At 32.3% G+C, this 14,388-nt stretch overlaps 1 protein-coding gene across 1 annotated transcript in view; it reads left to right on the top strand.

Moving 5' to 3' along the window:
* Positions 1-14,081, top strand: part of LOC143053652 (uncharacterized) — a 56,046-nt gene extending 41,965 nt beyond the window's left edge. The window contains exon 6 of the mRNA XM_076226439.1: positions 14,060-14,081. Within this exon, the coding sequence (XP_076082554.1) occupies positions 14,060-14,081 (22 nt within the window). The remainder of the gene's footprint in view (positions 1-14,059) is intronic.
* The last annotated feature ends 307 nt before the right edge of the window (positions 14,082-14,388 follow it).

Genomic DNA, 14,388 nt, shown 5'->3' with positions numbered 1-14,388 from the left:
TGGTATGCGCTATTGCAATCGAGACCATCTTTTTTTACATTGAGGTATAGATTTGAATCGAAACGCTTCATTATATGGCCAAATCCTAGGGCATGCAATATTTCATGTATGCTAGTTCCTGCCTTTGAATTGTCAGGCCATTCTTCTCCCAAGTGAATTAAAGGATATCCATTTCTAAAGCACGTATATGCTTTACCCTTTGAAATTGGGTTATCGATTCCAATCTTTATATAATTTGTGGATTCATTTAAAGGTTCCTTTGAACCTGTATGTATGAACTGTATTCCTGGTGCTGCAATGCTGATTTTGTTAATAGCAGTCTGGATATGTTCATGCCAATTGATATGCAAACGGTCTTTTTCTACACATATTTCAACTTTCATCGGAACGCTGTTGTCGTCAAATGTATGGATATGCTGTGAACGATAGTAAATCCTCATGACCTCATCGTGATCTTTTTGTTTAATAGCCGTAAGCAAAGTTTCTATTTTTGATATGCGATCAAACATCTCTGTGTTCCTGTTCTCAAACCATATGTTTTTATTTCTTGTTATGTCTAATTGAATTTTGGAACTATTTTTAGTTGTTCCGTAAGATTCCATATCTAAGTATCTGAAATATTGTAAACTCAAATATAATGTGTCTGTATACTAATTTAATAAACAAGTATAAGATAAAGCTCATGATTTTTCAATTCCTATTATCAATTATCAATTTTTAGATGGTGACGTTCCTTTGTTCGATTAGCTCGTGTATGTATTGATTTTAGAACAAAAATCTCTGTATGACTAAAAAAATATTTCACAAAGGTTTTAAAAATCTCAAATTAGTCAAAACCTTTACTGAATTTTATCATTGATAAACGGATATTATCCGTAAATGTAAGAAGGGATATAGTTACGATACTGTTGTCAGGTCGTTTAAGTTGGCACATTTTGGTATAAATATTGATTCACTCATCATTGCTCATAGGGTCTTTGCATAAGAATGAACACAATTAATCCAAAAACAAGTTGGCATTATACGTGCTATGTTCTTCTTATATATGTTATGATGGTGTGATACGTAATCTATAACGCGAAAGTATAGTGCTTGATTTTCATATGATGAAGGCATAATCTTTAATCAGTTTAACTGAGGTCTGGAGCTGGCATGTCCTTAAATACTAGTAGTCCTTTGTTGATTTATGTATCATTGTCATTTTGCTTAGTTTCTATTGTTATCTGTTGTAACTTATATTGACATCGGACTCAGACTTCTTTTAAACTGAGTGACACTGTGTGTTAATAATGTGTTTTTTTTTTTTTTTAAATTGGCTTGAGGTATAAAACATGTTTTACCCCGCCCTTTTTGTGCGACTGTCTTAAGTCAGAACCATCTGTCCTTTGTTAGTCTTGTATGTTTTTTTTTCTTTCATTTCAGTTCAGTGTGACGTTCATTGTCACTGAACTAGTACACAATTTGTTTAGTTGCCAGCTAAAGCCCTCCTTATTTCAAAACTCCAGTGTTCACCACTGACATGTATCTAAATCATACATTTTGTTTAGCTTTAGAATACACTATTGCATGAAAAAGAAATCGAAGCATTATTTATCGGTTCTTATAGAAAAACTTATACTATAAAACACTGCATTTAAAGTAAAATACGAAGAAATGGTACATTGTGAGTGCTTAAAACATGTTAGATGATCATAATACTATGAACAGTCATGAATAAAGCTATAGTGCATGCTAAATAAACAGTAAATAGATCTGATCGCATGTTATACATTCGAAAAATTATACCAATTCACTAAACAAAGCACGGTCTCAGACAAACTATATATTTTAACCGTGAATATAATTTGAGAACAATATTTTTGCTTTTTTGGAGTTTTTGAAAAGAGAGGTCTAGTGCCTAGGAAACGAAATGACAATCAGGCAAATGACTAAGTAGGTCCGAGACTCCAATTGTACGAATATAGTCCCTAGTGTGGACAGTGTGTTACATGCCATTTTTTTAAACCCCTTCCAAAAGTATTTCAACATGTTTTATGCCTTCAATAGCAATTCCGGTATGTAATGACACTGTCAAAAAAATTGGGTCATGCATTCTAAAGTGAAGTAGTGATTAAGTCCAGTAAAAAAAAGGTTAAAAAATGTCACTTAGGAAGCTGTCAAAAGATTGCAAGACCGCCTTAACATAAAATTGTGTCCAACTTTTGAGTTAAAGCCGATGAAGTTTTCTGTAATTTTGATATAATTTTTCCAAAAGTAGTACAATTCACGGTAAATATTTTATTGAGAAAGCGCAAGTCGGATTTTTTTTATTTCCATTTATTGTCTAAAAGACATAAACTACGAAATACTTGTGGTCTCGGACCAGTACTCAACTTTCTAAATTAGTTCAAAAGACTTGATGCATTCTATAAAGTGTGATACAAGTATACTAACTGACTTACAATCTGAACACTATTATAACTTCCTTCTAGTTAAAATGACTATTCATAGAACACGATAGTTCGTCTTATTATAACTCATGTTACTGGTGCGACGTTTATTGGTTACCCTGCTGTCATATGAATTAAACTGTAATCAGTTTGACTTTGTAACACATAACTGTATCTATAGATGGGTGCAATACTTACTTGGTTACAAAGATAACTTTATAACTTGTCATTTTGATTGGTGAAATATAGCTGCGAATGGATCTAGGACCACCATCAAGTTAACTTGAAAAGCTTACTTTGTCGACATAAAGTCACATAATAAATCATTAGTTTTCTAATATCAGAATAAATTGTATTAGTAGAATAAAACAAATACTGCAAACTTTGGAATACAATTTCTAACAAATTTGGCTAAATCAAATCAGAGACCCAGAATGTCTTCTTTTTATTTATAACATTAACTAGTCACAAAAAACAACACTAGTAATTTTGATATTTTATGCTGGCTTATATATACATATATATTATATCAGTACCGTTGTGCAAATCTTTAGACTGATATAATTTTTTCCTTATCTGCATAGTATCGCCTATTCTAGACGATCCGGTACATAGTAAATTTGCTGGTTGGTCGTTTTTATAGACTTTTATATTATTTTTCCTCTGAATGACCTGTATCATGTTGCTCACATAATCCCAGTAAATTTAAGTTTTTAGCTCCTATATCATGAACATCAATGATTATTTTAAACAACTTAGAGCTATAAAACAAAAACAAATTAGAACTGAACACCATTTATCTAATTTGATTAACTACGAGTATAATGAAAGTATTCCTAACGGACTACAAATCAAGATCAAGCCACAAGCACCTGGCTCTTTATCCAATACATTACTTCGCAGATGGGACCAAACCCTCTTTCATTGCTCAAAGCGGTTAGTGGTCCTCCTCAAACAACACTGCGAAGGACATCTCAAAACTCTCACTGGCGAGTTTAACACCCTTTTGAATAGCTGCAAAAGAGATCTAACATCTGACAATTGTGATGCTATCAACACTCGCCTCAAGGACTTAACTACTATACAATCCAACAATTTAAGTGAAAAACAAAAACGAAAATTCCGCAGGGATGGCATGGAATACATCCACCCTTCCTTACCATCAGAGAGAAAGACTAAACGAATTAGACGCTTTAAACGTAGACCTCAAAAGACTGATTCACCCTCCAACATCGTGGTCAATCTGTCTCAACACCATTTAACGGAATCGGAAACATCTCTTCTCTCTAGAGGCCTTAATTTCTGTCCCCTACCTGCTCCTGTCAATGACACCAAATTGTCGGAAGACCTTGACAATTTTGCTAGAAGTCTACGTATTAAGGAATATTTCGCGTCGAAGGAGGATAACATAATAAGCTCGGATAGGGACTCAGAAATTTCAGAAGACGAGAACAACTACAAATTTATTAAAAAGAGCTCTTGGATCCCTAAACCGAGCAAAAATGCTACCCTGGAATCATTTATTGATAACTTAAAGTCGGACATTATTAGAAATACTAAAAATAACAATAAACCTTTTGACAATTTTACCAATGAAGAACGGACTGCACTAAAACACTTACGATCTAACAACAATATCGTCATTAAACCTGCAGACAAAGGCAGTGCAGTGGTTGTCATGGATAAATCTGCCTATATTCAAGAGGCTGAACGACAACTCGGCGATGCAAGGTTCTACCAAAAACTAGACTCTGATCCTACAACATCTTTTAGCAGAGAAATTACTGATAGTTTGGTAGAAATGCATGACGATGGTTTCATCGATGACAAAACTCTTGAATATTTGAAACCAGAAAATCCAAAACCGGGCAGATTTTATCTTTTACCTAAAATTCATAAGGCCAATAACCCAGGAAGACCTATAGTTTCAGCGAACGGTCATCCAACGGAAAAAATATCGGAATTTGTTGACTTCCATCTTCGTCAACATGTTGAAGACTTACCATCTCACATCAAAGATACAACCGATTATCTAAGAAAAATGCAGGCCTTAAATCCACTCCCCTCCGACACGACTCTTGTTTCCATGGATGTCACCTCCCTCTACACTAATATTCCACATGCAGATAGCATCGATGCATGTAAAGAAGTTTGGGATTCCAGACCAGTGAAATATCCACCTACCGAATGCCTGGTCAAAATGCTCACGCTGGTACTTAAGAAAAACAACTTCACTTTTGATGGAGATCATTATTTGCAAGTAAATGGAACTGCCATGGGCACCAAAATGGCTCCGTCATATGCCAACATATTTATGGGCAAATTTGAGAAACAACTCCTTGAAACTTCCATCGAAAAACCGCTTTCCTGGTTTAGATTTATAGATGATGTGGATATGAAATGGAATAAAAGCGACGAGGATTTAGATACTTTTATCACTCATGCCAACAACATACATCCTAGCATCAAATTTACTCATGAGAAGTCTAAATCCAAAATCGCCTTCCTCGATACTTCAAGTTCGCTCACAGAGGGCATCATATCTACAGATTTATATTCTAAACCCACTGACACTCATCAATATTTGTCCCCTTAAAGTTGCCATCTTGCTCATCTTACCAAGAGTATTCCATACAGTCAGGCACTTAGAGTCAAGCGAATATGTTCCAACACAGAAACAACTAAAAGACAACTACGTCAACTTGAAACTCGCTTGAAGAAAAGGGGCTACAAACACAGAAATATCAAAAAAAGCTTTCAGAAAGCGGAATCAATTCCCAGGAGTGAACTATTGGAATACAAAGTTAAAAAGAAAAAGAAAAGGACTCCATGTGTTCTTACTTACCACCCATCTCTCAAAAACAGCTTTGGTGTCATTCGTGAGCATTGGAAATCAGTTGAAAAGAATTCCAAACTATCCAAGATTTTTCCCGAGCCTCCAATGATAGCTTTTAGGCAACCTAGTAGTCTGCGGAACCTGCTGGTGCGGGCTGAAGTGTCTGATAATAGAAGTACTTCTGGAGAATGTCGTTCGTGTGAAGAAAAACGCTGCAAATGCTGCCTACAGATGCAGCATTCATCAACATTTCACAGTAAGGCAACCGAAAACAACTATAAGATATTTTGCAATGTTACCTGCAAAAGTATGAATGTTGTTTACATACTAGAATGTTCGGTTTGTGGCCTCCAATATGTTGGTGAGTCAAAGCAGCCTTTCCACAAACGCCTCAATGGCCATAGGAGTGATATCTCTAAGGAGCCACTTCTCCCAGTTTCTCAGCACTTCAGACAGTCGGGTCACAAACCTGATGACTTTAACCGCATGAAAATTCTAGTGATTGAACAGAATATTCACTGGAGTGATGCCCAGCGACAGGTTCGGGAAAGCTTTTGGATAAAGGAACTTAATGTACATCATCCAAACGGCATCAATAAGAAATACTAGCGTTTTTGTTTTTTCACTCATTTTTATTGTTAATATACACAGTCACGTATATTGATTTATAGTGTTTTGTTTATATTATGATATTCAGGCTTTTGGATTAAAAATCAATCGAACAAAACTTACCTGTATTATTACTGATCTATTTTTACACCTTATACATTATGTATCAGTATTGTTAAAACTTGTGACACTTGAAGAAGGCCATTTGTTGAGCCGAAATATTTGTCAGCACGATTTAATAACAACATTTTCGTATTATAACATCTTATATCAGTACCGTTGTGCAAATCTTTAGACTGATATAATCTTTTCCTTATCTGCATAGTATCGCCTATTCTAGACGATCCGGTACATAGTAAATTTCCTGGTTGGTCGTTTTTATAGACTTTTATATATATATATATATATATATATATATATATATATATATATATATATATATATATATAAAGTCTATAAAAACGTATATATAAGTACGTCTGAGTCAGTGACAACTCTACAACAGATTTATCCATCGGCTGTGTACATTATGTATATACAACTCGTCTAAACATCAACCTAACCATGTTAGATCTGTAAAATTTACAAATCTAACATTGTTGGGTTGATGTTAAGACGAGTTGGATATATATATATATATATATATATAGAAGATATTTGACCGCATCAACCAACACAATGAAGCCTGGCCATATTTTTACTTTATAATACAAAGTATTAGATGGTACCATCTGGAAATTGCTACTGACTGATGATATTCATAATCATTTGAAGATAAGTTGTAATTTCTTAGATCAGATGATACATGTAAAATGTGTATATATAAAAAAAATCATTAAACTTACCCGTCAAACAAAATATTTTGGGACACAGTCATAACAAATCCTCCCACCATTGTATTACATGTGTCTTTTGCCGAGTCTAAAATAATTAAGCAATATATATATATATATATATATATGTGTGTGTGTATTCCCTCCGGTTTATAAAATCCGTTCATCCTATTTGACTCTTTAAGATTCAAGAGTCTATCCTGAATTGAGATGAATTAAATGACCTTCCAAATACTTTTCGATCCATAACATCACTGAAGAGACATTAATTGTCGAAATCCGAATATGGTGTAAAAACACCTCATGATGTGGTTTATCATCATTGCCACAAGTTTATTGTTTTTAGCTTAATCTAACAACTAATAGATTTATTTTGTAACACCTTGTGATCAATTTATCAAACAGTTGTTCGATCTGTTATTCAAATGCGTTTAGTTAAAAAAATATCTTTTTGCCCTTTAGAAAATGTTGTTTGTGCTGTATTCAGATCCCTCTACAACAAAATTTGTTACTTGCACACTTATCAAAATTGCAGTTTTTATCAAACGCAATCATAGGTTTGAACGTTGTTTTGAATTGAGACTTGTTTATAAATATTACATATATCTTCTATTGCTACTGATGCTTCTATTTTCATAACAAAAACAAATTTTTACATGCATTATTTCAAGAAGTGATTGACCGACTGAGTAGGAGGATATCGGGATAGCGAAATGTCTCCACACAAAAATCAATTGTGTACGAAAACTAATTGTTACCAATGAGTTTGAGATGTTTATGAACATGTAGAAGGTATCAGTAAACACATGGACTACACAAGTGATATGTTATAGAAACAAAGGTCTTAGGTTTGTTTTTGTGACCACAGTTTATACTTTCCGTTGCTTTAAATGTGCTTGTCATGGTAGCATTCGGCAACAGGAAGAGGTAGTTTATCGAAGAGTGTCTACATCATAAACAAATAAAATAGTTCATATGAGCCGGATTTTTTGGTAAAGCAAGTTACTTTAGAAACTTAACATAGGGAAAATAAATCAAAATTTGGTATATTAACTATTTGTAACGTGTCCATGGAAATCAAAGAATTAATTAACTGTACATGATTTCAATTCTTTTGTTCTGTAAAAAATTGATGTTTCAGGATGATATTTTTATATGCAGATATGAAACTGTCATATTTGATAGACATAGGAAGATGTGGTATGAGTGCAAATGAGACAACTCTCCATACAAGTCATAATTTATAAAAGTATACCATTATATATTTTAACATGAACAGCACAACAGTTTAGTATCAAGTCATTGGTCTAGATTGTATAAAACATTATGCGCAACTTATCAATCCACAAACTCGAATTATTCAATACGATTTTCGAATTCAAAGGGACATTCAAAGTTATACGTCGACAATAAAATAACAACGCCATAGGCAATGATAGATAGAAAAGAAACAAATACAAGCTGTTGTACACGAAACACAACCTTAATCTTAAGATTTAGCAATACGAACCCAACCAACTGGGGATGATTGTAGATGCTCCGGAAGGGTAAGCAGATCCTGCTCTACACATTGCACCCGTTCAGTTGCTGCAGTACATATTTGATTGTAACTCTAATTCGGTAGGTCACAGTCGAGGAAAAGGGGACGACATTATAATCGCGACATTTGGAGTATATACACTATCATCTGTGACACCAATTTTTCATACCTGTCAATCAACTTGTGATTGCTTCCGTAAAAGTTACGATGGGATGAATTCTACAACACCAATTCGAATTCTTGGTTTGATTGCTTTCTTGTAAGCATCAAATCTATACCAAAGAAATCTGAAGTAAATACCTGTCAACTACTGCCTTAACAGACACAAAGTAAACGCGTGTGTACCAGAGTAGACATTGGACATTCCGATGTTGACCGCCTTTCAACTTTATAGGAAACTTGAACATTGGTGTTAACAAATAAAATGTGTGCACACGGGGTATAATATAGTATACCTGGTTTGCAGCAACTGTATTAAAGACATTAAGCATATCATTTGAGTGCATATGTGTAAATACCACAGAACAATGAAAAAACACGATATTTTGCTTGCTAATTATGCGTTTCCCTTTAATGTTTGTTCAACTCAATAAATGTGCAAATTCAACAAAGTAGCAATACCTGATATTCTGTCCTCTTCAAAAAGTGATGGGGGAGGTCTTTTCGTAAAATCAATTTTTTGAATATCAACATATTCAAAATAGTCCACATTTGCTTGTTCGTCAATGTCTACAACAAAATTAGGATAAGTACACATCATCTAGTAAACACTTTATTTAAACTTCATTGTGCGAATGTTTAAACTTGATTAAAAGGTGTATGTCACTTTTGGACAGTTGACCTTTAAAAAAAAACTACGAAAGCGTAAATATGACAATGTTTTAGTATTTATTTTTAAATTTTCGATTATTATCTTTGAATTATAAACTTTAATCTTTGAATTTTTAACCGTTGGCTTGGAATTTGCATCATTAAACAATTTCAAAATAAAATTTTGGAATTGCTAGCATTCAATTGGAAATTATACCTTTGATCTTAGTATTATCGAGGTAATCTTTAAAATGACTGAAGTGTTACTTCTAGTGTATAGTTTATTGTGTGTATATAGATATAGGAAGATGTGGTACTCCATATACTTATAATTATTTATATAACTATTTTTTTTTGTTTGTAAATGTAAAGGAAAAATAGACGTGTATCTAAAGTAGTGTATAGCTTCACGTAGCCTTATATCCATTAAAAAGGGAGGGGTACTAGCTTACTTTTAATGGGTATACTTTGGCATGTCGAAAATATGGGTCATCATTCTGTTAGAATTTATATTTATCATATACTTAGATTAAATAACATATGATTTTTACCGTATGATAATAGCATTAAATTAAAGTATTTTCCATATTTTTCGAATTGGTGCTTAGCGGGCTGATATGAAAAGTTTATCACATGCTTCGATTGTTATCACATGCCTTTCCGTAACGTTATCACATGGCATTCCGGTGATACTCGGCAAATTCCGGAAAATACACCTCAATGCTACGTTTTCAGTGAAAAACATTACAAAGTAGTGTACAAAACAATTATTTGAATACTGGAAAGTATATTGTGTAAAATAATTAAATTTAATTAAAAAAAAATAATATTAAATAAATGCATTTTTTAAGTTTTTCTGAAACATAATTTAGAAAGTTACTTTAAAAAAGTTGATTTTTCCAAACAATGTTCATTATGTATATTGTTGAATTATTTTTTTGTCGATTCGTCTATAATAAAATGTGTTTTTCTTCTCTGTTGAGGCATATGATGGAAAGATTTCATATTGAATGTATCAAATTTTGGGTCCGACGTCCGTGAACGTTTTACTCTTTCAACTTCTTTTCGGGAACCACGTAGAAGGATCAATATATGAATCTCTTATTTTTCTCTACTGTTGAAGCATATGATAAAAAGATCATAACATGTCATTTTTCATATCGCATGTATTATCAGCCCTCGGTCAATATCATCCCTCGAGCCATGCGGCTCTTGGGCTGATATTGAACCTAGGGCTGATAATACATGCGATATGAAAAATGCCATGTAATAATCTGATAGTATGACACCACATTTTTAATAACATTTTACATATCATTGACATGCATTGTTCTTTTGTAACTTTATATTGACTTTGGGTTATGTTCTAAATATTTTATATTATAATGTAGGGAATCTTACATTAATGGCTAATTGTAATATATAAAATAATCGATTCTCTGTTATTTAAATTAATATAAAGTCCCCGATTCTGAGCATTTTAAATTTCAAAACATATTGTATATAAGTAAAATTCATTCTTTGTATAAATATAGATCCCAAATCTTAGTCAATGTTACCATAAAAATGGGTACATTTTTTTTTTCAAAACATAAATGGCGCACCACTACCAAAACATTTTGAAGTAACACCTTCTTAAAAAACCCGAAACGAATGTCAAAATATCAATATTCATTTGTAAATATATATGTATTACATGCATTTATATAATTATATTGCTGAATATGCAGATATGCATCGAGGTTTACAATAGCAATCAGCAACAATACGAAATTAAGCATATCAAACAGAAGTGCAAAGTTTAGCAGAGGCGAGAGTCTTGAGTGCCAACAGTCATCATGATCCTAATTTAGTGATTTGACTTGATAGCTATCAAAGGTACCAGGATTATAATTAAGTACGCCAGACGCGAGTTTCGTCTACATACGACTCATTAGTGACGCTCATATCAAAATATAACGAAGTTGAATGTTGATTATTCCAAGTTAAAGTTTGTAATTCCAACATTAAAGTTGATAATTCAAAGGTTTAAGTTTATAATTCCAAGGTTAAAATTATAAATTCAAAAATCAAAGTTGAAATTTCCAAGATTAAGGTTAATCATTCTTAAATTATTTTTGAATTTCCAAGAATAAAGTCGACAATTTGGAAATTCAAATAAAACAAGATGGCCCTTATACGCTACCATAGAAAAGATCTGTATACTTTAAATACATATATCTTCTCGAATATTTAAATTGACTGCATTTTGTCTTCATTTGCATGTAAGTTACTACAGACGGATCATAATAAAAGAACAACATTATAAAGAAATGTTTCTCGTAGTCATCTGTTCGTTATGCGTACCACATATATGTCTTGCTGACTTACCCATACCCAAATATTATTTGTTTAAGAATATAATAGTAGACTTCAATTAAAATATCGACAGTATTTGAATTTTGGAATGTTTAAAACTTGTTAAAAAAAAGGTGGAGCCTTTGTTGTTTAATTTATTCAATCGACGTATACTATTAAAACTCCTTTCGTTATTAAACATTTTACAGTCATGAATTGCATCTAGCATATACGCAAGCTTGTAAATCTTGCATCTTTTGATATTATAATAAACATGATAAAGGCGAAGATTGACACATATGCAAACATAATATGACTGACATACTACGGTGCCCTTTGTCGAAAAATTTCTACCAGAACGAGCAAGGAAAATTTCACTGCAAACGGAGCAAATACAGATAAAGTATATTAAATTAAACAAATATAGATTTGACCACTTTTAGACTAAAGATAACATGATCACGAAATAAAATATTATGCATTTTGTTTTATAACCGCTATTTCCAGCAATGAATACCACGAAACATTCCTTAGAGATGTACAATTATAGTGTGCGTGTAATCAATTCGTGAAGTTATAAAATAATAGTCACAAAACATAGGGAATTCAAGTTCGATGTGATAAATGCGTTTTACTTATTCACCAATCTTTCAATTAGTTAGCGATATGACATCCTCTATATAGCAGAATGTGAAACTAATGGAAAATGCTAGCTTCTTCTGATTTTGCTAAGATTAAGCCTGAGATAAATAAACGGATTATCTTTAGTTTGCAAAAAATTCAAAATATGTTTTAAAGGAGTAGGTTCAGTAAGACCCCTTTTTTGGCCCCCAAAAAATAGTAGTTTTACAAAATTGTGAAAATGTTATCATTAAGCTATTTATTGGAAAGTGGAATGCTTCTGCTACACAAATATGGACGGTTTTTGACAATATAATGCACATATATTGGGTCCTAACATCATTAAGTCATGCTAAATTACTGAAATTTTCACAATGTTAGCATTTTAGTTAAATTTTAGACGGTTTCCGTCTTCAATGAAAGTGACCGTATTCGTTTTCATTCATAATATTGAAATGTCAGGTGTATTTGATGATAATACATAACATATATAAAGGTTGAGGATGAACACGGATGCGGCCACTTTCATTTTTGACAAAAACCATCTGAAAGGTAACGATGTTTTTAATATTTGATAGATTTTTCATATCTAAGCTTGCATCGGAGCGTTTTTTAAAAACTTAAATCAGTTAAAATCTTTCACATAACTAATTGAATCAATTGAAATAGACACTTTAGTATTTGAAAAGTGTCAAAAATATTTGGTTATATGAACCTGAAATTTTAGGCCAAAATCGGCCCTTACCGCACCTACTCCTTTGATTTTGCTATCTTCTTGCGGAACGTCTGAAAATTTCTTTGGATATCTAAAAGCTGTTTCTACTTTTGACATAAAGAAGCGTCTTTTTCCTTTCATTTTAAAGGGAAGATGCAATATGATTGCCACTGAGACAACTCAAAAGACCAAATGACACAGTCATTGACAATTTTAGGTCACCGTACGACCTTCAACAATGATCAAAGCCTTTTCCCATAGTCTGCCATAAAGGCTCCCAAATGACACATATAAAACAATTTAAACGATAAAACAATTTATAACTGTTAAAAAAGTCATCAGTCTACTTTCGGGATTTTTATTCAGAACATAATTATTTTTAATTCGTTAGTACTACACCTTAACATTGTTTACCTCTTGTTTTTATTGCTTTAAGTATTACAACGTTTTTGCTATTTGTTTTAACAAATTTCAAATCTAATCAATATAAAATTTAAAAAAAAAATATGATTGCCCACAAGACATCTTAATCTACCAAAAACCAAATGACGCAGATGTTAGCAAATAAATGCATCGTACTGCGTGATATGTATATAAGTAGCCAAGCCTATACAACATTGAAATATAAAGAATGTTCGTCTAAACAAAGTGTAAAGAAATTCAAATGTGAAAAACTAACTGCCTAAGAATGTACAGACCAACAAAAGAACATCTGACTTGCAAAAGGCCCATACAGAACTTGTCGCGGTTAGTTATGATTTCGGGCGCACACCCCTTACCCTGATATAGGATTTCAGTAAGCGCGTAACTAATATGGATATCCTGTGGTGTTTGTCGTTGAAGGAATATGTACTTTGTAGTTCGACGGTTTGCATACTGTGTTGACTATTATATAATATTGTTTGTTAGTGCCTTTCTAAACGATGAATGATCTTGAATACGTGTGTGTTTTATTTCTTTCACTTAATTTTGCCATTTTTGAAATCAATATACATTAAATGAATTTAGAACTTTAATCATGAAATCAACAAAAGTATTCAGTTCACTATGGAATTCAGCGATAAACAATAACCATTTCTAGATATTTTGATAATAAAAAAAGAGATACAGAAATTGAAACCGATATTAACGTTAAAGCAACAGACTCTAAACAATACTTACTTTTCAATTCTTGTCACAGAAAACAAACAAGAACAAACATAGCGTTCCATTTGGCGAAAAGAAGAATATGTACTATTGTTGCCAGTAATAATGTTTGTATTAGAGGTATAGCATTGCCAAACATTATCATATTATAACATAATTATTTTCAACTATATAATTTTACAGTGGAAATGGGCCATCTACATAACATACTGGTGTTATGATTACAATCAGTTAATGTTTAACGTTGGCTTGTCTATTATATTGCTTGTGGTTTGGTTTTATTTTTTGCTTCAACCATGTACACTTCTTCATGGTTCAGTTCTTGAACCGTATGCACACTTTTGAAGTTCACAAATGTATATGTACATATTCTAGAAAACAAAAATTCATTAATAAATGAACTTAATATAAACATGTGATTGCTTTTACATCTTCTTAACATGTTATATCAATTCACTAAATTGTAATTCAAAATATAAGCAATACCTGATATTTTGTAATCACCAAAAAGT

This window comes from Mytilus galloprovincialis, chromosome 12 (genome assembly GCF_965363235.1).
Source record: "Mytilus galloprovincialis chromosome 12, xbMytGall1.hap1.1, whole genome shotgun sequence".
In the NCBI taxonomy this organism is placed as follows: domain Eukaryota; kingdom Metazoa; phylum Mollusca; class Bivalvia; order Mytilida; family Mytilidae; genus Mytilus; species Mytilus galloprovincialis.
This window is presented reverse-complemented; position numbering and strand designations above follow the sequence as displayed.